The following is a 25,419-nucleotide window of genomic DNA, read 5'->3' on the forward strand; positions in this document are numbered from 1 at the left end:
TGCTGCAACAGAGCCAACCCCTGCTACCACAAGATGTAACTAAGGCGATCACCAAAGGTTACCTCAACAATGTAAGTCACAAATTGTCTGTAGCATGTAAGTAACACAAATAAGAAGTAATGTACATATAACTCAAAAAGGTGTATACATTTTTGTCATTGAAAAACCCAATAATACACATAATATCCCATCACAAGTAGATAGCATAATATTCAACGTACATGGAATGAGCACAGATCAAACATACAATTACTGTGACAATTGACTGGTGCAGTTATACACACAAAAAGAAACGCACAAATAATAGTATGTTTTACAACTTTACAAAACTACACTGCTAATGGATCACAGCAGAACTGGATAATCTGTGAAAACGGTGGGCATTATCAATATATCGCCCACACGTTTCTTCCATGTGACTTCTTCAGGGCTATCAAGACGAATTTCAACCATGAGTTTGGAATAAGAGCTGGTAAGTTATAAATTTGAGAACTTTCTGTCATGTAATAATGCGTCAGTATCCTACCAAGTTGACTAGCTACCAGTAAAAACATCATAGTCAAAGTTATAATCCAGAACCAATTAACCATCTTCCGGACATTTTGGCAACAAGGGGAGCGTAATAATGAAGTAGGAACCCTGGAACTCTGTTCCCAAACCAGAGCATTGTTTAAAAAAAATAACATCCATTCATTATGGAACAGAGTCCTGTGCCATCCGCTTCTACACCTGTGATATAATACTTTTTATGGCACAATATACATTTCAGTGATAGGCCTTGGCTGTATATCTGTAGAGCGAATTAGCATTTGAATTGTGAAGGCGAGATGCATTGGCTTTGCCGATGTTTGTTTAGCACCTGGTTACACATAACTATGTCTGTAGGCAATGCTAAGTGTTCGCTTTGCCAATACCTTTTGTAAAACATAGATTCAAAAGTACAAATGACGGCTACTGAAGTGGGTGGCACAATCAATGGTGCAGGCTCTCTATAGCATTTAATTTACAGGCCCTGGGCACATGTAGTTCACTGTACTAGAGACTTATTAGTAAATTAAAAATACCAATTCTGGATAAGCCAATGTTACCATGTTTACAGTACAGAGCACATGCACTTTAGCAAGGTTAGGAGTGATAAAGTGGTCAGAATCCTAAAGCCAGCAAAAATGAAGTCAGCAAAACCGGAGGTCACAAGTCAAAAAGACAGGGAAAACTGCACCAAAGATGCCAGGTCTAACAGAGTGTTTTTGCCCACTTGCAAGTATCAACTAGTCATCTCTCGTTGATCTCTATATAATTATAATTGACTTGTAAAGCTTTTCCGATGGAAAGGTTATTGTTTAATTATAGGAAGATCTAATCCCTTCAGAGAGCCTGATTACGAACTTGGCGGATAGGGTTACTCCATCACAAACATGATTGATATACCATCGGCCCTATTACGTCACGCTTGTGATAGAGTATCCCATCTGCAAAACGTGTAATCAGGCCCAGAGTGTTTCACCGGGGGATGATTTCTGAGGGCCTTCACCATTGCTGGGTGCACTTCTCTTCTGTTCCGTTCTCTGAGGTGGTATCTCGGCAGACAATTGTAAGGGACCTTTGTTCAGTGACACCTTGAAGCCTTGGTGCTTCAGGCTCTGGGAACCTTCTGCAATCTATCCTTTGGTACCAGGGCAGTGTTTTTCAAGGCACATACATACTTCTGTAAGTTCATTTCATCCTTTGGCTTCTCCACCAGTTTTTAAAACATAGTCTGTTGGTATGATACGCTGTGTATCTGAACTTGCTTGCTGCATCTTGTACCCTGATTCCCATTTCTAAAGGGGTATCTGCTACTTGGGTCCAACACAGAAAACCTGCAGGTTCCTGCTAGCTTGTCAATGGCATTGGTCATAAGAACTGGTCTGATCGCATTCTGTTGTTCAGAGTGGTGTAGTCCACGCACAATCTGATCTCGATGAGCTCAGAGCTTGGCAAGACTTCCAAATGATTGCTGCTGCTTTCATACCGTTTAGATAATCTTGCATGGCTTGTTGTTAGGGCACATGTTATGGTTGACCCATTTAGGCTTTTCCTCATTATAATCGGCCAGCTCAAAGTACTTCAATGACTCACGATCATGAGCATGAGGAGTGGAGGATTTCAGCTGTCCCAGACATGTTGTAGCAAATCCTGGCTTTGTGAAAGTGAGACAGGGTCATACCTTTGTATGCATGCAGACTTTATTTTCCAGCAGTGCATAAACAGGACTGTGGCAAGAAGTAGCTCCCCCGACGAACCCACATCACACCTCTCCTTCAGCTACTCCACTAGATCTCAGAATTGAAGGATATGCGAATTCAAGCTGCTGACCCAAGCACACAAAGCTCTACACAAGCAAGGACCTGCCTACATAAACCTCAACTTCCGCCAGCCATCGAGAAGATGATGCTTCACTTCCCTATCACTCGCCCACATGCCTCGCATCCACCAAAGCAGAAGTGGAGGATGCTCCATCTCAAACATTGCACCAAAGACCTGGAACAGCCTCCCCATGCACACCCGGCTCATCACTTTACTTCTTGAATTCTAAACAGCCCTCAAGACCTGGCTGTTCAAATGACCCGCAAGTGCCTGGATACCATACCAGGTGATTTGAAGTGCTATATAAAATCATGATTGATTGAGTGATAAAATTCAAAAAACCCTTTGTGACCTCCTGTGAAGTTGGACTGCAGCAGTGAGGTGTAGAGGGTATGAGTAGGCAAGGCACTGCCTGGGCTGTTCTCCAACAAGAGCAAGGAAGGTGCTTACGCTTGCAAGAGTAATCAAAGCTCCTCACAGTTAAAGGTTATATGTATGTATGTACATATATATACATATATGTGTATATATATATATATATATATATATATATAAATATATATATATATATATATATATATATATATTCATTCAAAAAACCATAGGTTTCACACATGTTATAGTTAGGTGGACATTTCACTCGTAAAAAACCAATGAAATTCCCCCGTTATAGTTAGGTCAGATAACTATAACTCGCACGCCCGCAATCCAGTGCTCATGACGTCACATATTACATCACTCATGACATGGTCCGTGGCATCACTCATGACATCACTGATGACATCATCCTTGTGATAGAGTGGCGGCCGCGCGACTTATAGTTATCTGACCTAACTTTAACAGGGGAATTTCATTGTTTTTTTACGAGTGAAATGTCCACCTAACTATAACATGTGTGAAACCTATGGTTTTTTAAGTGAATTTGTACGGTTTTTTAAATGCTAAGTTATATATGTTTTTTTTTTTTTTTAAGGTTTTTCACCGTGCGCGCACAGTGCGCGCACCCAGCGATTTGTGCGCGGAGGATTGTTGTGTGGTACTATGAATCTGGAGCATGACCCACTTGCAGCAACATGCCTACAAAAGGAACGCTATTCAGCAAAACTGTTGGCCTGCGAGGAAGGGATTCAGCGCTGAGGAATCTCCGTGCTGATCGGTCCGGAAGGCAGGCGATGTCAAGGACAGTTACAAGATCTTACTTTGAGCACTCTGTATGAAAGCCGACTCACCTGACTGTTTTCCATTGGGATTTTACAAACAACGACAGTGCTTTGTGCAAGAAAAACAAGTAAGCACTATGCTAATTACAATGTGAACTTTTCGCACGTACTTTACATACAAAAGCACAATGCACTTTGGGAAATGAAGTATTTGAACAGTCACGTGATTTATTTTGTGTTTTAAAGCGCGCACGTAAGCACTTTGCAAAGGACTTCCACCTGTGAGCAAGGCGTCTGAACGCCGAAACGCGTAAGGGAAAAGGAAACAAGTCGTGCTGCTGTGTCCTTAATAAAGCCATGTCCCCGGAACTGGGCCTCTGAGTTGTGTTTTGGAGGTAAAGTGATGGGCTTCTCCGTGCCCATTTTTACAGAGGCCGCCCTGCAGGGTTGGGGGCTCCTGTGCGCGGAGGATTGTTGTGTGGTACTATGAATCTGGAGCATGACCCACTTGCAGCAACATGCCTACAAAAGGAACGCTATTCAGCAAAACTGTTGGCCTGCGAGGAAGGGATTCAGCGCTGAGGAATCTCCGTGCTGATCGGTCCGGAAGGCAGGCGAATTCAAGGACAGTTACAAGATCTTACTTTGAGCACTCTGTATGAAAGCCGACTCACCTGACTGTTTTCCATTGGGATTTTACAAACAACGACAGTGCTTTGTGCAAGAAAAACAAGTAAGCACTATGCTAATTACAATGTGAACTTTTCGCACGTACTTTACATACAAGAGCACAATGCACTTTGGGAAATGAAGTATTTGAACAGTCACGTGATTTATTTTGTGTTTTAAAGCGCGCACGTAAGCACTTTGCAAAGGACTTCCACCTGTGAGCAAGGCGTCTGAACGCCGAAACGCGTAAGGGAAAAGGAAACAAGTCGTGCTGCTGTGTCCTTAATAAAGCCATGTCCCCGGAACTGGGCCTCTGAGTTGTGTCTTGGAGGTAAAGTGATGGGCTTCTCCGTGCCCATTTTTACAGAGGCCGCCCTGCAGGGTTGGGGGCTCCTGTGCGCGGAGGATTGTTGTGTGGTACTATGAATCTGGAGCATGACCCACTTGCAGCAACATGCCTACAAAAGGAACGCTATTCAGCAAAACTGTTGGCCTGCGAGGAAGGGATTCAGCGCTGAGGAATCTCCGTGCTGATCGGTCCGGAAGGCAGGCGATGTCAAGGACAGTTACAAGATCTTACTTTGAGCACTCTGTATGAAAGCCGACTGTTTCACTCTGAGTTGTGTTTTGGATATATATATATATATATTCACAGAAAAAAACATAGGTTTCAGGCACGTTATAGTTAGGAATTAGCATTTAAAAAACCTCAGAAATTCACTGAAAAAACCATAGGTTTCAGTGGTGTTATAGTTAGCTGGACTTTTCACTTGTACAAAACCATTGAAATTCCCCCGTTATAGTTAGTTCAGCTAACTATAACTCGCGCGCCCGCAATGCACTGCTGATGACGTCACATATTACATCACTCATGACATGGTCAGTGACATCACTCATGACATCACTGATGACATGACAGCAAACTATAACACCCCTGAAACCTATGGTTTTTTCAGTGAATTTCTGAGGTTTTTTAAATGCTAATTCCTAACTATAACGTGCCTGAAACCTATGGTTTTTTCTGTGAATTTCAAAGGTTTTTTAAATGCTAATTTCTAACTATGCCTACAGAGATAGGACATGAAAAGAAAGAAGAAAAAATGCACAGAAAGAAACAAAAGAAGTGCAGAAAGAAGCAACAGAAGTCCTCAAATACGAAGATAAGTGCAGGAAGAAGGATAACATGCAGAAAGAACAAAAAGAAGAGCAGAAAGAAGCCTTGTTGCAAAATCATCCTGTACCCTCAACTTTTTCAGATGGATACTGGTGGTAACTGAGTCTGACTAACCAGTCCTAGAGCCAGTGCTATGTTAAAAGACACTTAGAATACAGTGAAAACACCTACATACACTAGGGAACATTATGCGTTGGGGTTCCCTCTGTGATTAGCATGACCTCCTCTGTAAGCCCCTAGTATATAATAGGGCATTGGGATTAAAACTACCTCTTAAAACAGGCCAAAGGGCGTTTTTGCACACGTTAACTCAGGCCCCGTCCCCTCCCTTCACCACTGTGTAAACACGCCCTGTGTCCGTTTTTAGTTGGGAGATTAAGTTCATTTGAATCCTGAGGGTCCCTAGGGTCCAACTAGCCCACTAGGTACCTCCAGTAAGTGCCACAGAGCTGCGTTGCAGAGAGGTGTAAAAATTGGCACGGCCTGGACCACCTCTCTGCAATGCAGCTCAGTGGTGCTTACTGGAAGCACTTGGTGGGCTAGTTAGCCCCCAGGGGCCCTCAGTATTGAAGGGAAATTATATCCCCAATTTAAAACGTGCCATAGTGCGTGTTTGCACACCTCACCTCAGGCCCCGTCCCCTCCCTTCACCACTGTGTAAACGCGCCCTGTGGCTGTTCTAAGTTGAGAGATTAAGTCCCCTTGAAACCTAAGGGTCCCTAGGGTCAAACTAGACCACTAGGTACCTCCAGTAAGCGCCACAGAGCTGCGTTGCAGAGAGGTGTAAAAAGGGGCTTGGCCTCAGAACACCTGTCTGCAGCGCAGCTCCCTGGCGCATACTGGAGATGCCTGTTGGGGGCGCGTTTGCAGAGTGCTGCACGGAGGGGGCATGGCCTCCGGCACGATGCCAGTCTTTTATTTATTTTAATTTTTTAAGAAGGGGGGCTCTGTGGTTCCCCTTCTTATTCTAATTTATTGGCCCTGATGACCCCATCCCCCAGGGCCTGTCTCCTAATTATATTTTTTTGACCCCAATCCCCAGGGCCGGCCACTGTTTTTTATTATTTTTAAAAAATATATATTTATAGACACACCTAGGACATGCTGGACAAACCGTACGTACCTATCACCATGACGATTTGCGTGATATTCATTAAAAGGCGACTATGCATGCAATGAATCCACGTGGAATGTATTTACACCACTAGTGAAGCTCTGACATGTCTGATGCCCTACCGTGCCTAATCCCGGTAGACACCCTTGTCGTTTATTTATACAAACATGGGTAGCTATTGACGGGCACATTTAATACACATGCACACCAAGCCATTCAAAGGGGATTCGACAAAAATTCGACCAAAACTATGCAAGAAACCCCCCTCACGGTTAATAAAACACACATCCACTGCCGGATGTGTAATACTTTTTATTTTACTCTCTGGAAAGGGGACGAACATCACTTGAGAGTCACAGCGCGCTCCTGACAGAGCCCAATGCTGTGTTACACCCACCATTGCCTGCCGAGTGCCACACACCTCTGTGTTGTATTCCACTAGCTAGTGCATATGCTATGACACTCTCTAGCCCATGTGCACTGTAACACCACCCCGTGAATATGTCATGCCACACTTGTCTTCGCACGGGTTATATTGCCCCATCTAACGTGCCTTCCTCGATGCCTATGTTATAACGCACAGTGCTATGCCATACATATTACAATCTGGGATCCATATCTTTGTCACAGTGCATATGCAACGTTACACTCCCCAGCACATATTTTATATTACAACTTTAGAGACTAGTTAGGTTACACAACACTGCCCTGTGCATATTACACTCCAAGGCGCATATCGCATAGCACGCGCTAGTGCCTGTGCTATCTCGCGCTCTCCAATGAATCTGTCATTGCGCACAATGTATTGCATATTATATTTCACGCCCGGTTCATCTTATATCACACTTTTTGGTGCATTGTTTATACCATACACTATATCTAGTTTTCATTTTCAATCGTGCTCTCAGGACTATGTTCTATATAACACTGTGTTCACCTACCCTTTTCACGGGCACTACATTTTGCGATAGGGGGTGGAGGGTCAGGGGGTGTTTCTGCCAAGTGAGCCCGGAGTCACAGTCACAAACGTCCTCTTCTTCCTGAATAAAAGTGAGATTATGCTGCATACTTGTTCATATTTAAAGTAGTTCGCACAGACACAATGTTTTAAAAACAATAAAGTTCCTAATACCCGCCTTCTCTGAACAGTTAGCTTGCTGCCCCATCCCCCTCCTCCCTATCCTCTGTTGTGTGAATCCATGGACTAGCCTCCTCCCTCCTGCCATGCATGGTCTGATGTGCTGCCACTGCCCTCAATTTAGTATGATGTACCAGTCCACTCCTCCTGCCCTCCATTGCCCAATTCTATGCCCCATCATTGACATCCTGCTTAAACTCTGTGCTTAGCTTGCTGCCCCTATTCTCCTTCCCCCTGCCCTCCGATGTCTTTGTGCATGCCCCTGCTCCATCCTTTTTGGCCACCATGTCCCATGGACCTGCCACTCCTATCTACTCTGAGTGTTCTGTTGAGCTGCCACTCCCCTCCCACCTGCCTAGCATTGTCAGATGACTGTAACCTGTCCCTGCCACCTCCACCCTGCCTGTCCACATGCCATGTCCCTATCCTCTTCCTCCTGTCCTACATGGTCCATTGTACTGCCACACCCTTCTGCCCTCCCTGGTCTGTTGTGCTGCAACTGCTCCTCCTGCCTGCCCCGTGTGGTCTGTTGTGAGGCCCCTTCCCCTGAACTTTCTTGTCTGTGCACAGGTCCTGACCCTCCCTTCTATCCTCCATCGTCCTTTGTGTATGCCCCTGCACCCTCCTTCTTGCCCATCATAGCCATTGTGCTGCCACTAACCCTCCCACTTGCCATGCATGGTCTTCTGTGCTGCCATGGCCCCTCCCACCTTCCCTGTGTGGTCAGTTAGCTGCCCCTGACCCCCTCCCACCTTCCCTCCATGGTCTGTGTGTATGCCATCACAGTCTCACTGTTGCTCTTCATGGTGTGTCTTGCTTCTAGTGCCCATCCTGCCTGACCTCCATGGCTATCTTGCTGCTCCTGCCCTGCCCCCTTGCCCCCAGCCCTCTGTTTACATGTGCAGACCCCTACTCCCTCCCTCCTGGCTTGTCTGTTCCATTGTAATGCCCCTGATCCGTCCCTCCTGCCGTTTATGGTCTGTTATGCTGCAGCTTTCTCTCCTGTCTGTCCATTATGGTCAGCTAGCTACCATTGCCTCTTGCCCCTCTGTTCTCTGTTGTCCATGTGCATGGTCCTGTCCCCTCCCTCTTGCTTTCTATGGATTGTTGTGCTGCACTCCCGTCCTGCATGCCCTGTGTGGTGTATTGTGCTGCTGCAAACCCTGATGCCTGCCCTGCAAGGTCAGTTTGGTGCACCTCTCCATGTCCATCCTGTCCTCTGTTATCCAAGTCCATGTCCCTATCCCATTTCCTTCCATGATCCAATGTACCATACTTGCGAACATTTTGAACTTGGTAAGAGGGAGATTTTGAAAAAAAACTGGGGTATTGATTTTCCCCTTTGAGTTACATTGAAAAAGAGGAGATTGTAGACAGGAGACAGATCAAATAAAGCCCATTTGAGCTTAAAAACATTGGACGTTTCCTGGCTGAATTGGGTCTGTTGGCATGTATGGTTGTACTACCATTGCCTCTTCCTTCTGCCCACAATGGTCTATTACATTGCCACAGCCTCTCTTGCAAGTCCTGTATTGTTGGTTTGTTGCCCCTGCCCCCCTTTCCACTGCCCTCCATAGTCTGTTGTGCTTCCACGGCCCTTCCTGCCTGCTCAGTGTGGTTAAATTGTTGCCTTTGCACCCTCCTACCTGCCTTCAATTTTCAGAGTCCGTGCCCCTGGCCTCTTCCTCTCAACAGTATCCTAATGAACAACTTGACTGCTAACATTCTATATTTATTACAAAAGTGTGGAACGCCTGACATCATCTTGATGTAATCAAAGCTGTAATACCTAGAACATTTCCTTTAGAAATTACATATATGAGAGGGTCTTATTGTCATCAAAATTATGGTTAGTGCTCTAAAAGACTAAAATAAGGACATATTTTCTGAGTTTTCAAATAGCGACAAAGCACTTTTAAATTATTTGTTATCTTTATGTTTTTTTATCCAGTTGACCACTTGATTAAATGTTGCACTTAGGGGAGAGGATGTGGTGTTACTTCCAGAACTGCAGACTTTGCAACTGGGGAACCAGGTTGAAGTTTCTGCTTCAGCTCGACATTCTGTGATTCTGGTCAAATCACTTAGTCTCCCCATGTCTACAACCAAAATGAATTTGTTCTTGTGTGATGTAACCAATGCTCATGTAAAGCACTCCAATACCTGACAAGTCTGCACTATATAACACTGCAAAAACACAAAATAATAAGTGTTTTGCACACTTCTGTCATTGGGCTATATTTGGGCTACATCTGGGTGATTTTGGGCTACATTTGGGCTCTTTTGTCTCCGGTGGCCATCTTGGGAGATTTATTTGTTATGAAGTTTCCTAATTTCCTCATGAACTGCAGTCTCCTCAGTAGGAAATGCTTTCAGTTTTTTACTTTGATTCCATCATGAAGGTATTCAGATATGTCACACATTTGCCATAAATTCTGAATGTTAGCACTCTAGTTGCTCATTAGATCACTATAGTAAAACTACTGTTCACCATGGAAGTCTGCTCCTGGTATTAAAAGTGCATGTTTCAGTCTGCATGTCAGAATTTTTTAATGAAATAGAAGAGGATTTGAGAAGTCACTCAAAATGTGCCCTCATTTTCTTTCTTCAGCATTAATCGTAATTTCTATGGCAAAATGAACCCCCTCATTGTGTTCCTTTTTAAATTAAATGTTTTAAGTGTTACCAGTTTATTCCAATCAAGATGGCTTCAGGTGTGCCATACTTTTGTCATAATGAAGACAGTTAGCGCTCTAGTTGTTTTTAAGAACATTCTGGGACATTCTGTCATTGGGCTATACTTGGGCTACATCTGGGTGATATTTGGGCTACATTTGGGCTCTTTTGTCTCTGGTGGCCATCTTGGGAGACTTATTTGTTATGAAGTTTCCTAATTTCCTCATTTACTGCAGTCTCCTCAGTAGGAAATACTTTCAGTTTTTTACTTTGATTCCATCAAGAAGGCATTCAGATGTGTCACACATTTGCCATAAATTCAGAATGTTAGCACTCCTTTTGCTCATTAGATCACTGCAGTAAAGCTACTGCTCACCAGGGAAAACTGCTGCTGGTATTGAAAGTGCATGTTTCAGTCTGCATGTCAGAATTTTTTAATGAAATAGAAGAGGATTTGAGAAGTCACTCAAAATGTGCCCTAATTTTTCTTTCTGCAGCACTAATCATACTTTTTATGGAAAAATGAACCCCCTCATTTTGTTCCTTTTTAAATTAAATGTTTTAGGAGTTACCACATTAATCCAAGCAAGATGGCTTCAGGTGTGCCATACGTTTAAAATAAGTAGGACTGTTAGCGCTCTACTAGTTCTTTGGAACACTCTGGGAAGCTGCAGTAGAACACAAAGGAATCAACTGACAGTCTCTGCCCTTGTTGGATGTACATGTTTTACTGAGAATGTCAGACTTCATTCTCACATGACTGAGAAAGATAATGTGAATTTACAGAAAATAAGCTCTCAGTTTAGCTTATAGATCACCTTCCAAACCTCTGTGGTAAAAGCATGAGAAAATATTTTTCTCTCAATCATGATATCCCAGCAGAAGGCTTTTTCACATGGTGAAATCACCTTAGAACATACCACAATTCCTAAAATGAGTATGGTACCATCAACAAATGATTTATAATGTAACTAAAGTCTTAAAACCTTCTATTAACTGCAATGCTTTTTAATGAGGTGCTATCATGTATATTGGTCCCAAGATGGCTGCCAACACTTCTTGGATGAAGTGCTGACAGCCAATCAGATCTCAGGATGAGATGTGTGGTTAGGCTCCGCCCACATATATATATGCTTTTAAATGCTATTTTCTCAGGAAATACTGAACAGATTTACACCAGACCTGCAAAAGGCACTTCCTTGACCTTATGGCTACCTCTCTGCCAAATTTCAAGTAATTCTGTTCAGCCGTTCGGGCTGTAGCTGTGTCTAGAGGTCCTATGGAAAAATGCATGGGGAAAACGTGTTTTGGGACCCCCATTTTTTCTCGGCCCCTGCTTGACGAATCACCCCGAGACTTTCAGGGTAGGAGCTGAACGGAGCGCCCCATTAGTTTTGAAAATTTCGCAAGGATTCGTCAACCGGCGCCAAAGTTATTCAAAATAGAATTTTGAGATTTCCTATGGAAACTAGGTTGTAACTATAACTATCTACTGGCGACCGCCAGTAGATAATATATATATATATGTTCACTGAAAAAACCATAGGTTTCAGGGCTGTTATAGTTAGCTGGACGTTTCACTCGTACAAAACCATTGAAATTCCTCTGTTTTAGTTAGTTGTACTCACTATAACTCGCGCGCCCGCAATCCACTGCTGATGTTGTCACATATTACATCATTCATGACATGGTCAGTGACATCACTGATGACATCTCAAATGACATCACTGATGACATCATCCAGTGAATGTGGTTTGGTTCGTTAGTTAAATATGTATTATATATATATAGCAATCTGCATTGAAGAATGAGTGGATATATAAATATAATATCTGGATGGAGGATTTAGTAGCACTGTGATTGACTGTCTAAGTGACTAATTTAAAGTGCCTCTCTAAATATATTGGATAGTGAATAAACTGTGTGAATATCTGTATCACTTTGTCAGTTGTTGTGTAAACTGCTGCACCAGTTGGTTACTATCTATGTGAAAGTCTATATTAGTTATTGATTAGTTAACTGAGTATTTGTATGGGAGAGTGAATGTGTATGTGGTTCGGTGGGGGGGTGTGACTGCCGAAAGATATGTGAATAGTTGATTCAGTAGGTATATGAGGTTAAGACTACATGTTATAAAAGTTGTTTGGGTGAGTGAATATCTTTATGGGTGTGGTGATGAGCAAATATATCTCTCAATGGTACATGTCCTACAAACTCGAAAAATTAAAGGCAGTGTTTGTGACAGTTGTATATAAATAAGTATACATAAGACTCAGTGATTGTATGAGTGACTGTATGGATAACTGTATACTTGTAATAGTGATTTTATAACACAATAAGTATGAGTTACTATCTACATGAATAAATGAAGTGGGGTTTGTATATGTGTGTAGCTGAGTTAATGTAAGTATGATTCATTGTTTGCATAAATGAGTAGGATGACTGCATAAGTGAATAGGATGTGTGCTGGTGTGTAATGTCGATATAGGTGTATAAGTATATTTGATAGTGTTCTATTGATCATTGACAGCATGTATGAGTAAATCTATAGGTAAGTGATTAGATGTGTTTGTAGATCTAGGAATCACTGAGTGGGTTTTTAGAAACTTGTATTGGTGTGTCAATGGATTCAAATATGACACTCTGTATTTTACAGTGAGTGATGAAAGGTTATACTAGTGTATGATGAGGTGTATCTGATTGTCACGTGGATGATATCATCAGTGATGTCATTTGAGATGTCATCAGTGATGTCACTGACCATGTCATGTCGCGCGAGTTATAGTGAGTACAGCTAACTATAACGGAGGAATATCAATGGTTTTGTATGAGTGAAATGTCCAGCTAACTAAAACAGCCCTGAAACCTATGGTTTTTTCAGTGAACGTCTAAGGTTTTTTAAATGCTAATTCCTAACTATAACATGTCTGAAACCTATGGTTTTTTCAGTGAATTTCGAAGGTTTTTTAAATGATAATTTTTAAATGTAATAATATTTATATATATATATTTTTTATACTGATTTTCTACAGCTTTTTAACTGTTTATTTTTACATAATTTATTTTTTTAAATACATTATATATTTTTAATATAAATGGGAATAAAAATGTTTTTTAAAATATTAAAACTGAAATGTTTTTTTTGTTGTTGAATGTATAAGTGCAGAAATATAAGTGTGTTGGTTAGTTAGGGGACTGCATGCATAGTGGATAGGGGTTTGAGGCAGTCCATGTGCTAATGCCTGGCTCGCTGCATGAGTACTTGGATACTGACTGAATGATTAGAGTACTGCAAGGAGAGTGCCTGGGTGAATTTATAAGTGTTAGAATTACTTTTCAGGATCAGTACTGGATCAAAGATGCAGCACTGAGGTCTCTCCTGACAACAGGTGAGTAAATCGGAATTTGTAGTACGGCTGATTTTAGAGGAATATTTTAAAGTTCCAAAACTCCACACTTAGAAGAGTTTCCAAGTGAATCCAGTCAATGTTAGCCTATGGAAGGAACTTCAAGTTACTGGTAAGTAAGTTCTTTAACCGTCATCAGAAGAGATTGCAGTCTTTGAAATTCGGGGTTTGCTGAGTAGGCTTCCAACATCTTTCTCAGATTAGGTACCTCTCACAGGCATTCGGGTGCTTTATCCACAAGCTTGTTAGTTCAATGATTCATGGGAGTACTATTAAACAGGAACAGGGTTGGGAGCACACCGCTTCACCTCCCAGCAAGGTTCGCCCCTGGCATTGTGGTAAATGCCGTTTCGGTTACTTGCTTGCTTCAAGAGTGTTCGAGTGTTTCGCCACAGTTGGCGCAGATAGTGCTGATCTCTAGACACGTGTTTCTGGTTCTTTAACTGTCATCAGTAGAGATTACAGTCTTTAAAATGTGGGGTTTGCTGAGTAGGCTGCCAACATCTTTCTCAGGTCAGGTACCTCTCACAGGCTTGCGGGTGCTTCATCCGCCAGCTCGTCAGCTCAATGACTAACGGGAGTACTATTAAACTATTAAACAGGAACAGGGGTGGGAGGCAATGATATCCTATGGAAGGAAATTGAAGTTACGGGTAAGTGCGGTTAGAATTACTTTTCAGGATCAGTACTGGGCTCAAAGATGCAGCACTGAGGTCTATCCTGATAACATGTGAGTAAATTGGAATTCGTAGTTTGACTGATTTTAGAGGAATATTTGTAAGTTCCAAAACTCCACACTTAGAAGAATTTCCAAGTGAAACCAGTCAATTTTAGCCTATGGAAGGAAATTCAAGTTACTGTTAAGTACGGTTAGAATTACTTTTCAAGATCAGTCCTCGGCTTAAAGATGCAGCACTGAGGTCTCTCGTGATAACAGGTGAGTAAATCGGAATTCGTAGTTCAGCTGATTTTAGAGGAATATTTATAAGGTCCAAAACTCTACACTTAGAAGAATTTCCAAGTGAAACCAGTCAATGTTAGCCTATGGAAGGAAATTCAAGTTACTGTTAAGTACGATTAGAATTACTTTTCAGGATCAGTACTGGGTTCAAAGATGCAGCACTGAGGTCTCTCCTGATAACAGGTGAGTAAATCGGAATTCGTAGTTCGGCTGATTTTAGAGGAATATTTGTAAATTCCAAAACTCCTCAGAAGAATTTCCAAGTGAAACCAGTCAATGTTAGCCTATGGAAGGAAATTCAAGTTACTGGTAAGTACGGTTAGAATTACTTTTCAGGATCAGTACTTAGCTCAAAGATGCAGCACTGAGGTCTCTCCTGATAATAGGTGAGTAAATCGAAATTCGTAGTTCGGCTGATTTTACTTTGTTCCAGTATATATAGAGCCACTTTCCTACTCCATCCCCTCCATTCACCACTGTGCAAACACGCCCTGTGGTGCGTTTTAAGTTGGGTAAATAATTCCCCTTCAATCCTGAGGGTCCGTAGAGTCCAACTAGCCCATTAGGTACATCCAGTAAGTGCCACAGAGCTGCGTAGTAGACAGATGTAAAAAGGCGCATGGCCTGCACCACCTCTCTGCAACGCAACGCAGTGGCACTTCCTCGAAGCACCTGGTGGGCTACTTGGCCCCCAGGGTCCCTCAGGATTGAAGAGGAATTTTTTCTCCCAACTTAAAACATGCCTCAGGGTGTGTCTGCACACGTCACCTCAGGCCCCATCCCCTCCCTTCACCAGTGTGTAAACGCACCCCATGGCGTATTTTAAGTTGGGAGATTAAGTCCCCTTGAATCCTGAGGGTCCCTAGGGTCAAACTAGCCCACTAGGTACCTCCAGTAAGCGCCACAGATCTGCGTTGCAGACAGGTGTAAAAAGGGGCATGGCCTCTGAACACCTCTCTGCAACGCAGCTCCCTGGCGCATACTGGAGGTACCTGATGGGCTAATTGGCCCCCAGGGACCCTCAAGATTGAAGAGGAATTAATTCCTCAACTAAAAACGCACCACAGGGCGCATTTGCACAATGGTGAAGGAGGGGGGCGGGGCCTGAGGTGACATGTCTGCAAACACGCCCTGTGGCGCGTTTTAACTGAGGAAATATTAACGCGCTTCGGTTTTTTTTCGGCAGCCGGATGCGCGGATCCTAAGCGCATCCCGTGATTTTTTTTAAAAAAAGTAAACATTATTTTTGGCCTTGGGGGTCGTTGTGGGAGCCCCTGAGCAGGCCTAAGGGGTCATGGTGTGTCTACCCTGCCCCCTTTTTGCGTTTTTTGCGTTTTTTTCACTGCTTTCTTGTGCCTCGGTTACCGAGGCACAAGATGGCTGCCAACACTTCCTGGTTTGAAGTGTTGACAGCCAATTAGCATAAAGCTCGTGCATGGGAGGATCCACGGCCCTAGATATATATGTACTGAACGGATTTACACCGTTTAAGCAAAAGGCATGAGTCTGAACTAAGGACTACCCCTTTGCCAAATTTGGTGTAATTCCGTTCAGCAGTTCGGGCTGTAGCTGCGGCTAAAAGTCCTATGGGAAATTGCATGGGGAAAACATGTTTTGGGACCACCCTTTTTTCTCGGCCCCTGCTACACGAATCATCCGGAGACTTTCAGGATAGGAGCGGACCAGAGCTGGCCAAAAGTTTTGCAAATTTCACGAAGATTCGTCAATCGGCGCCAAAGTTATTCCAAATAGAATGTTACGGATTTCCTATGGAAAACAGGTCCTAACTACAACTATCTACTGGCAACCGCCAGTAGATAAATGTATATATATATATACCTCTTTTCGCACGCAAGGCTTATTACCATTGTCAATGCTTGTTTAACCTAGCAAGTGCTCCAATTTAGTTTATGATCTCACATTTTCGTTTATATGGAAACGTAGGGCCTTCATATCGTAGCCCATGTGATTAGAAACTTTTTCTGCAGTGTGATGCCAGTGATGTTTTCCAGGCGTGGGTTAGTGCCAATTGATTGGCTGTTCCTGAGCATACTTACAGTTGTCAGTTTTTTTGAAAACAAATTGAAGCAACTGAGTTTTTTATCTTTCAAGCATGTACTGTAAGGCCGTGGGAAGAGCAAGGAACACGTACTTCATTTATGATGATGATACCCTAAATGTACTTCACTGTAAAATGACTCCTTCCTGTACTAATAATTATGCTCTTTCTAGATGAACCAGTACTGTCTTGTCTTTAACATCTTGGTGAATGATGAGAAAACCTGCATCATAATGGGGCAGCCCTAGAGCCAATTGATAAAGTTACTCACATTTCTACGCCTCAGAAATATCTATTAAGTGATTTATTTTTATGTTGCAGGCCAAGTTCAAGATCAAAAGAGAGCAAATCACTAATGAGTTTGAGAAGCTCCAGAAGTTTTTGGAGAAGGAAAAATCTCGTCACCTCAGCAGCCTGGAGGAGGAAGAGAAGAAGAGCCTGCAGAGCATCAAAGAGAAAGTGACAACATTGGAAGAACAGCAATCTGTCCTCAAGAGACTGATCACAGAGATCGAATCAAAGTGTCAGCAGCAAGAGGTGGAGTTACTGAAGGTAAGACAAGTTTATAAATCTAGAGAACAAAAAGATCACCAAACAGTCATCAGTGTCAGAAAGTACCAACCTTATTAGTTTGATCCATTGAGAATGATGAATACTTCTAAACCTCTCTGACCGCACCTCAAACTATGCACAAAGTAATGTGTTGGGTAAACGTATAGCTTGAGAAAGGGGAGTCGTACAGCTTCAGGGATCTTATAGAGAATGCTCAGCACCTGATTTCTAACATAGTACAAGGTGTCCATTTAAACATTCTTTTGTATCTCCAACTCTCTAAGGGTGAAGGAAACTCTGCATTTCACTGCAGACAGCTATGATCTGTGTTATGTGAACATGCTCTATAATTTATGTTGCATTCTTAGCAGGCTCATAAACTGCAGCATAATAAATGTACATTAGTATTCTCAAGTTATCCTGACAACAAGTAGTCACTTTGTCATCCTTTACCTGTAACTTAATACCAAAGGAGCTTCAAAAGACTGTGAAGAGCTGAGAATCCTTTTTGCTCCCTATCTCGAAATATGTGAGTTCATAATCCTTAAAGGATGACCTCTGAAATAGTGTTAGAAAGTAGGAGTTTAAAGTTTAAAGACAAATGGTTTCTCCAAGTCTTCCATAGACTTCCATTGTTAATAACACTTTGCAGCAATTTCGCATCTGGACTATCTATCAAGGACACACTGGACCAGGAGGAACCTATACTTTGTGCCTTCAAAATGTCTGCCACTGCTTGCATATCACGGGAGAGCCCTGTAGCTTCACGTGACATGTAGATTCCTTGACTGTGTTTGTGTGTTTCATGTGTTGCGACCAGAGACTCCAAGAAGCCTCTCTCCAAGTCATCTCAACTCTCTGTGCGCTACCACCAGCCTTCCTGCTTCTCCATGCGTGTACCAGTAGACGGTTTGGCGTATTACGCCTTCACAAGTCGAGCATGAAAAGATCAGTGCAGCTAGTGGAGAAGGCCACTTAGCAGACTGATCACACAGACAGTGAAAATATCAGAGGCAGGATGTGGAGTTACATGACCAATGAAAAAGATGCAGTACACTCAAGCAGACCACCTGCCTCCAGTGCCATTGTGGCCACTACACTTCTTCGCAGGGTCTTAAGAGAGCTAAACTAGGCAGCACTGCCTACCCTGTCTCTCTGTGCCAAGTGTCGGTGGACATATCAGTGAGAAATATTGTATCATCTTTACCAGGTTGCTTAATTTCAGTATGACTGTGTTTCCATTCTCAAGCTTTCTTTTTCTTTTCACAATATTTTTAACACATCTTTATCATTGGTGCATTGCTCCAATAAAGTCAGTACAACCTAGCAAAGATAGCAGGTTTGGAAATTCACGAATTTGTTGTGCCTTGCAAACATAGAGTGGGCTTATAAATGTAGTTAGTGGATGTTGGATCTCACAAATGTAGAGTTAGATAATGTTTGATCTCACAAATGTAGGTTTACTAACTGTTTGATCACACAAATGTAGGTAGGGTTTGGGGCTGTTTGATCTCACAAATGTAGAGTTAGATAATGTTTGATCTCACAAATGTAGGGTTAGTGGATGTTTGATCTCACAAATGTGGGGTTAGTGGATGTTTGATGTCTATATGAGACCCTTTCTTAAGACTCGGCTGATCCCCAGCTTCTAGCTTGGCTGGATGAAGATGTACCTTCTTCCTTTGAAATTCCTAACTCCTGCCTGAATGAGATCCACTGGCATCTAATGATGGACATGTGCCAACGGTCTCGGGATGAATGGGGGGACACTGGGTCCCCTCTCAAGTAACCAGCAATAAACTCAGATGCAGAATTGAGTTTGTCTCTCGTCGCTTGGAATGGGGTGTTCTACCCCAGCATAGGTTAAATCTCTTGAGGGCCAAACTTCCCTCTTCCAACGCTGCACGGAGAAATGCTGTTGCAAGTATCCATGATCCGACTTGCTTGAATTGGAAGTTGGTCTCTGCGTTATTTGGATCCTAAGCTTTGACCCTCCGTAGCCTGCACAATCACCCAGTGAACTAGTCCATAACCTTTCAACATTTGTGAACCTCCACACAACCACTACTGGAAGTCGGGGATCCCTCAAGAAGATATTTCTACGGATTGAACCTCCAAAACAATGCACAAAATACAGAAACAAGTATACATCAAACTAATTACAAAAGAATGTATTTATTTGACAAAGAATCATGCAAAACTCAAAATGTTAGTTCTATGCGAAGTTTGAAGGTTTTCAGAATGTACTTTTATTTTTAAAAGATGAACTTATATGATAAGTTGTAGAATATCACTTAATCGTGTGTACTCAGAATGCTTGCTCTCCTTTTGTCAGAATGCAGCGGTTGCTTTCATTAAATTGTTCACTCTAGATTCTGTTTTGCATCACCTGCTGGGCTCCCACGAATAAGTAAAAGGACACAAACCTAATCTTTAGCCTACAATATCAATCTCCTTCACCTTTGCAGAGTATATATAGTTTATTATTCTGTCACTATTATTTAATTTTCTACACAGCCATGGACCCCCTGAAGATGCATTGTGACTCCCATGGTCCAAGGACCACAGGCTAAGAACCCCTGATTAAAGGGATCTCCCAAACTATTAGTGGAGAACCATGGTGGTGTGGCCTCCTTGAGCTATCCGCAGCAATGGTTCTTCGCAGATCTTAAGGATAGAGTTTGAGCCTTGCACTTGCTTTGGTACTTTCCTACGAGAAGCCAGTGTCTACTTCCTGAGGGCATCAGCCTGAGACAGAGAGCACCAAAAGCAGCAACTGCAGTGATTGATGCAATGCCCCAAAGCATTGAGAACTTAGTTGAAAACTACTGCAAGGAGTCAGTGCTTTTCAGGATTGAGAGTGCCTGATTCAAAAGAGGTTGGCCCACACAGAGCCATGCAAGAAAGAGGAAAGACAAGAATACATTTCTATGTCCTGGAGTAGAGGAACAGCTTATGCAACTCTTGTGAGTCCGGCTTAGTGGTGACTGAGAGCTATGAGGCCTTCAACATCAACACCTATAAGACCGAAGGGCACAAACAAGCAGCAGTTTTTTGTTGGTGCATGCTTCATGCAGAGGGGATGTGGGACATGCATGTACATCTTGAATATTACCAAGAACAGCCAGAGACCTTGAGCAGACAGAGTAGGCAGTCAGTACTGTCTGGCCCCTTGTGTCCAGTGGTCTTGATATTGAACCCTTTCCTGGCACAGATTCAGAAGTAAAGGAGTTCATTCATTCAAGCCATTGCATGTCTACATATTTTCTACATTAACTAAAGATGTATATTTCTTTTCAAGAGGTCAGGTTCTGTGATACATACAAAAGATTCCCTCCTCCCAGAGGTTGTGTTCTTCCCCTACCAGATGTCTGCGTTTAAGAATGCCAAACCATTGGTCTTACTCCTGAGAATCTAATTGCTTTATACATTTACATTTGTTGTCTGTTTTGTGGCCTGGGGATTATTGCTCCATGTGTCTGCTTGCCTTGTGTTCTTTGACCCCAGATTACTGCAGTGATATTGGTTTATATACATAAAGAGTACCACAACAGACCTGGGTTTCATATGGCTAATGTAAACATTTGTATACCCTACTGCTTCCACTGAATGTATTTTCACTCATAAGACCCTAATATATCTCAGCGAGGAGGGGAGTCACTGCTCCTGTGCCCAGAACAAGAGGTGCCAGCTCTGTACTGAGTCCTGGAGCCCTGTGGTGTTGCCCATCACACAACATGCAGAAGATATTCCACTTCTGTACAATGATTTCCTTTTCAGAACTAATCCTAGTTTGAAGAAAGACTTTCGATGTTGTTAGTGTACCTTGGTATCTGGTTCTAGACTCTTATTACATCGAACACATGCATAATTGAATCCAGTAAATCTGTGCCTCGCGCTTTATGAAGTTTGGTTATAAAAATGTGTGCACTAGTGAATATATATGTTTATATGTGTAAATTTGTGAGTGGTGTTTTTAAAATATAAACTTTGCTGTGAACATAAACTCTGCTGGTTCTATGTTGACCTGCTTGTGCTTCTCTCCCCAGGATGTGAAGAGCACCTTGAGAAGGTATGTGTATATTTTCCATTAACAGCTCACAAGATACAAAAAATCGAAGAACCATTACAATGACTTATTTCACTCTACAGTCTTAGTTGTGTGTTTGTGTCTTTTGGGTGAGGTTTTTGATCACCATCTTCAAATTAGGTGCTAACAGCATAGTTTTTCAAAACCTTTTTCCATGAGAGGTACTTGTTTTGTCACAGATATTTAAAAAAGATTAAACATATGAGAGAGAGGGGAATGTTGCCAGCCCCCTATGTGTTGCCACCTAATACCATACGTTAAGTGTTGTGGCCACTGGACTATTGAAGAATACCTTAGGTGGTCTATGTGATTTCCACAGCCAGCTGTCTGCCAGCATGATCCAAGTGTACCCAAAGTCTGTCTGATTCCCCCCTTCAACCATTCTGTCATCACTTGGATTTTTGTGGCCACATAGTGCATGTGTAAGTACGTGTCATACCTCTTTTGGGCCTGGCATGTTGCAATAATATGGTAGGAATCCTAGCCCTGGTTTTGTTCCAGATGAACATTGTAAGTTGTTTCTATATTTGTTCTAGGAACACAACTTCAACAGGGATAGGCAATGCCTCCAAAAGGTATAGGAATCTCAGCAAAAAAATTATTTTTATGACATTTATTTGTGCCAGCCAAGAGATATAGAGTTGTACCCACCTAGTCATGTCCTCCTTAATTGAAGCAGACAGATGTAGGTAGTTAGTTTTTAATAGGTCTCATAGTGGGGTAATTAGGACACCAAAATATTTAATTTGCCGTTCCGCCCATTTGCTCACAATTGTCTTTTTAAGTTATGTGTTGTTTCATACCCCAGGGGCAGATTCAATATTCCTGACTTCTCCAGGTTTATCTTCTATCCTTGTACTGTTTCATTGTTCGCTATGACCACTGGTAAGGATTTCTCTGTGGAGACCAGAGTAAGAAGAACATAGTCCGCATATACCATAATACTAATTTTATCTTTTCTAAATGTGAGCCCTTCTATAATGGGCAAATGTCTTGTCTTAGTTCATCGTGCAGAGTACAGAGTAATGGAGACGGGGGTAGCCCTCAGGAGACACTCCACAAATATATAGGTTGCGACAGACCACACTAAGGGTTGTGTGGAGTTTGCCACCATCTTTAAATTGTTAGGTCCAAGGACCATCCAAAACATCACTCCTTGCAGAAAGAGCCAGTCCACGCGGTTAAAGACCTTTTCCACATCCAAGGCAAGGGGAGAGGAGTTGGCCTTACGGCTAGGGCGCTCGACCCCGCACCTGGGAACTGGGTTCGAGTTTCGGTAATGACGCTGAACATCCTGTGAGTCTGGACAAATCACTTGATCTCCCCATGCCTAACAAAGAATGAATGTGTGTCCTAATGTAACGTAACTGGTGCTATGTAAAGCGCTCTGATACCTGATTGGATTCGGGTCAAGTTCGCGCTATATAAAACTCTGCAAAAAAAGAAGTAGTACTGGCAGCACTTTCTTCTTGTTTTTTGCCCACTGGACAACCCTACGTATGCTGTTGTGAGTCTGTCTACCATCCAGAAATCTGCATTGATCGAGGTGTATCAATTTATTGAGGGTTTACTCCAACTTCATTGCCAGTGCCTTTGTATACAACTGCCTGGCTGATGAGGGTTATGAACCCGAAACCGGTCCCAGGATGCTTGTTTCCGGTCCAGGGAAGACGTGGCTTGGCAGTTCGGGCTGGACTGTTCCCATGAGGCACAGGGTCAGACTGATTTGCATATGGCCATGTCTGAACTGGGGTGGTGGAGTGAGCTAAAGAATGATGATGGATTAAACCCAGATCAGTTGACAAGGTGTGAGTGTTTGATTTGCTCAAACGCTCCGTCCATCATCCCCTTTGGTATCGCGTTGTTCGCCCTAAATTGGCAGGGTATGCCCAGACGTGGGTCCCTTGCTCACTTTGCCACTGGATGCAAGATAGCCTGGTTGATGAGGGTTATCAACCCGAAACCGGTCCCAGGATGCTTGTTTACGGTCCAGGGAAAACATGGCTTGGCAGTTCGGGCTGGATTGTTCCCATGAGGCACAGGGTCAGACTGATTTGCATATGGCCATGTCTGAACTGGGGTGGTGGACTGAGCTAAAGAATGATGATGGATTAAACCCAGATCAGTTGACTAGGGGTGAGTGTTTGATTTGCTGAAATGCTCCGTCCATCATCCCCTTTGGTATCGCTTTGTTCGCCCTAAATTGGCAGGGTATGCCCAGACGTGGGTCCCTTGCTCACTTTGCCACTGGATGCAAGATAGCCTGGCTGATTAGGGTTATGAACCCGAAACCGGTCCCAGGATGCTTGTTTCCGGTCCAGGGAAGACATGGCTTGGCAGTTCGGCCTGGACTGTTCCCATGAGGCACAGGGTCAGACTGATTTGCATATGGCCATGTCTGAACTGGGGTGGTGAAGTGAGCTAAAGAATGATGATGGATTAAACCCAGATCAGTTGACTAGGGGTGAGTGTTTGATTTGCTCAAACGCTCCGTCCATCATCCCCTTTGGTATCGCTTTGTTCGCCCTAAATTGGCAGGGTATGCCCAGACGTGGGTCCCTTGCTCACTTTGCCACTTGATGCAAGATAGCCTGGTTGATGAGGGTTAGGGGTATGAACCCGAAACCGGTCCCACGATGCTTGTTTCCGGTCCAGGAAAGACATGGCTTGGCAGTTCGGGCTGGACTGTTCCCAGGAGGCACAGGGTCAGACTGATTTGCATATTGCCATGTCTGAACTGGGGTGGTGGAGTGTGCTAAAGAATGATGATGGATTAAACCCAGATCAATTGACTAGGGGTGAGTGTTTGATTTGCTCAAACGCTCCGTCCATCATCCCCTTTGGTATCGCTTTGTATACAGCTAAGCATCTATATTAAGAAGAGCAATAATCCTATACGACGAGCATAGTTTTTTTTTTATCACTGCACGGGTTAGGCAAGACCGTGATTGTTACCCTCCCCATTAAAGGGGCTATCCCCTTTCCTGCACAGCTGATAAACAGAGCAGCCAGTCTGGGGAGTAGTCTATTAGCATATATTTTATAGAAAGGAACCCCAAATTCATCCTGTCCTCTGACAATATTATTCTTGAGCATATTTATTACCCATCTTGCGTCATCATCCTCAATTGAGGCACCCAGCTTTTCCTCTTGATACCCTATAATTCAGGGCAAACAGCTTCTCTAAATATTATTATTATTAACCATTGGTTGAGCGCAGCTATCACCCAATGGGCATCTTGGCGCTGGTAACTTATTAGTAAAGAGGAGAAATGCTATTAAAACTTAGTATTGTGTCACTCTAATATAACCCTCAATTTCCAGGGAAAGAGCCAGGGGCCAGATGTACGACCCTAAATTTCATGCGCAAACTGGTTTGCCAATGTAAAATTCCTATTCAGCGAGTCGCAATTTTTTTGTGACTCGTTAAATAGGAATTGCAAGTCGCTATCAGGAAGGGGCATGCCAAGGGCGTCCCTTCCTAATACCGAGTCTCTACCCTATGTAGGAATGTTTTGCAACCACAATTACGGTCGCAAAACACTCTCAATTTACCGCCCTCTTCAAGAGGATTGTATTGCATTCACAAATGGGAAGGGGTCCCCAGGTGGCCCCTTCCCCTTTGCAAATGCAGGGGACAATATTTTTTAGGGGCAGGCAGTGGTCCCAGAGACCACTACCTGCCCTTAAAAAACTTGAACGAAAACTTTTCATTATTTTTATTTTAAATGCATTCAGTTTTCCATTTAGAAAAACAGGCTGCATTAAAAAAAAAAACTGCTATATTTAAAAGCAGTCCTAGACATGGAGATCTGCTGAGCCCAGCAGGCCACCATCCCTGGGACTGCCAGCCATTCCCAATGGGGTCGCAAATTGCGAGTGCCTCATGAATATTGATTAGGCTCGCAATTTGTGACCCCATTGGGAATCGCAAACAGTGTATCAGACACTGTTGTACATGACAGTTTGCGACTTGCAAATTGCGACTCGCAATCGAGGGCAATTTGCGAGTCGCAAATTGTCATGGTCGTACATCTGGCCAAATGTTTTTATATTATTCCTAAAACTCAACA

General features: G+C 42.9%; 1 protein-coding gene across 3 annotated transcripts in view; it reads left to right on the plus strand.

Annotated features, from left to right (window-relative positions):
* Positions 1-25,419, plus strand: part of LOC146869216 (E3 ubiquitin-protein ligase TRIM39-like) — a 199,118-nt gene that overhangs the window by 52,773 nt on the left and 120,926 nt on the right. For all 3 annotated transcript variants that reach the window (XM_085643753.1, XM_085643825.1, XM_085643905.1), the window contains 2 exons: positions 17,026-17,256; positions 21,306-21,328. In XM_085643753.1, coding sequence (XP_085499879.1) covers positions 17,026-17,256; positions 21,306-21,328 — 254 coding nt within the window. The remainder of the gene's footprint in view (positions 1-17,025; positions 17,257-21,305; positions 21,329-25,419) is intronic.

This window comes from Triturus cristatus, chromosome 1_1, assembly GCF_964204655.1.
Source record: "Triturus cristatus chromosome 1_1, aTriCri1.1, whole genome shotgun sequence".
In the NCBI taxonomy this organism is placed as follows: Eukaryota; Metazoa; Chordata; class Amphibia; order Caudata; family Salamandridae; genus Triturus; species Triturus cristatus.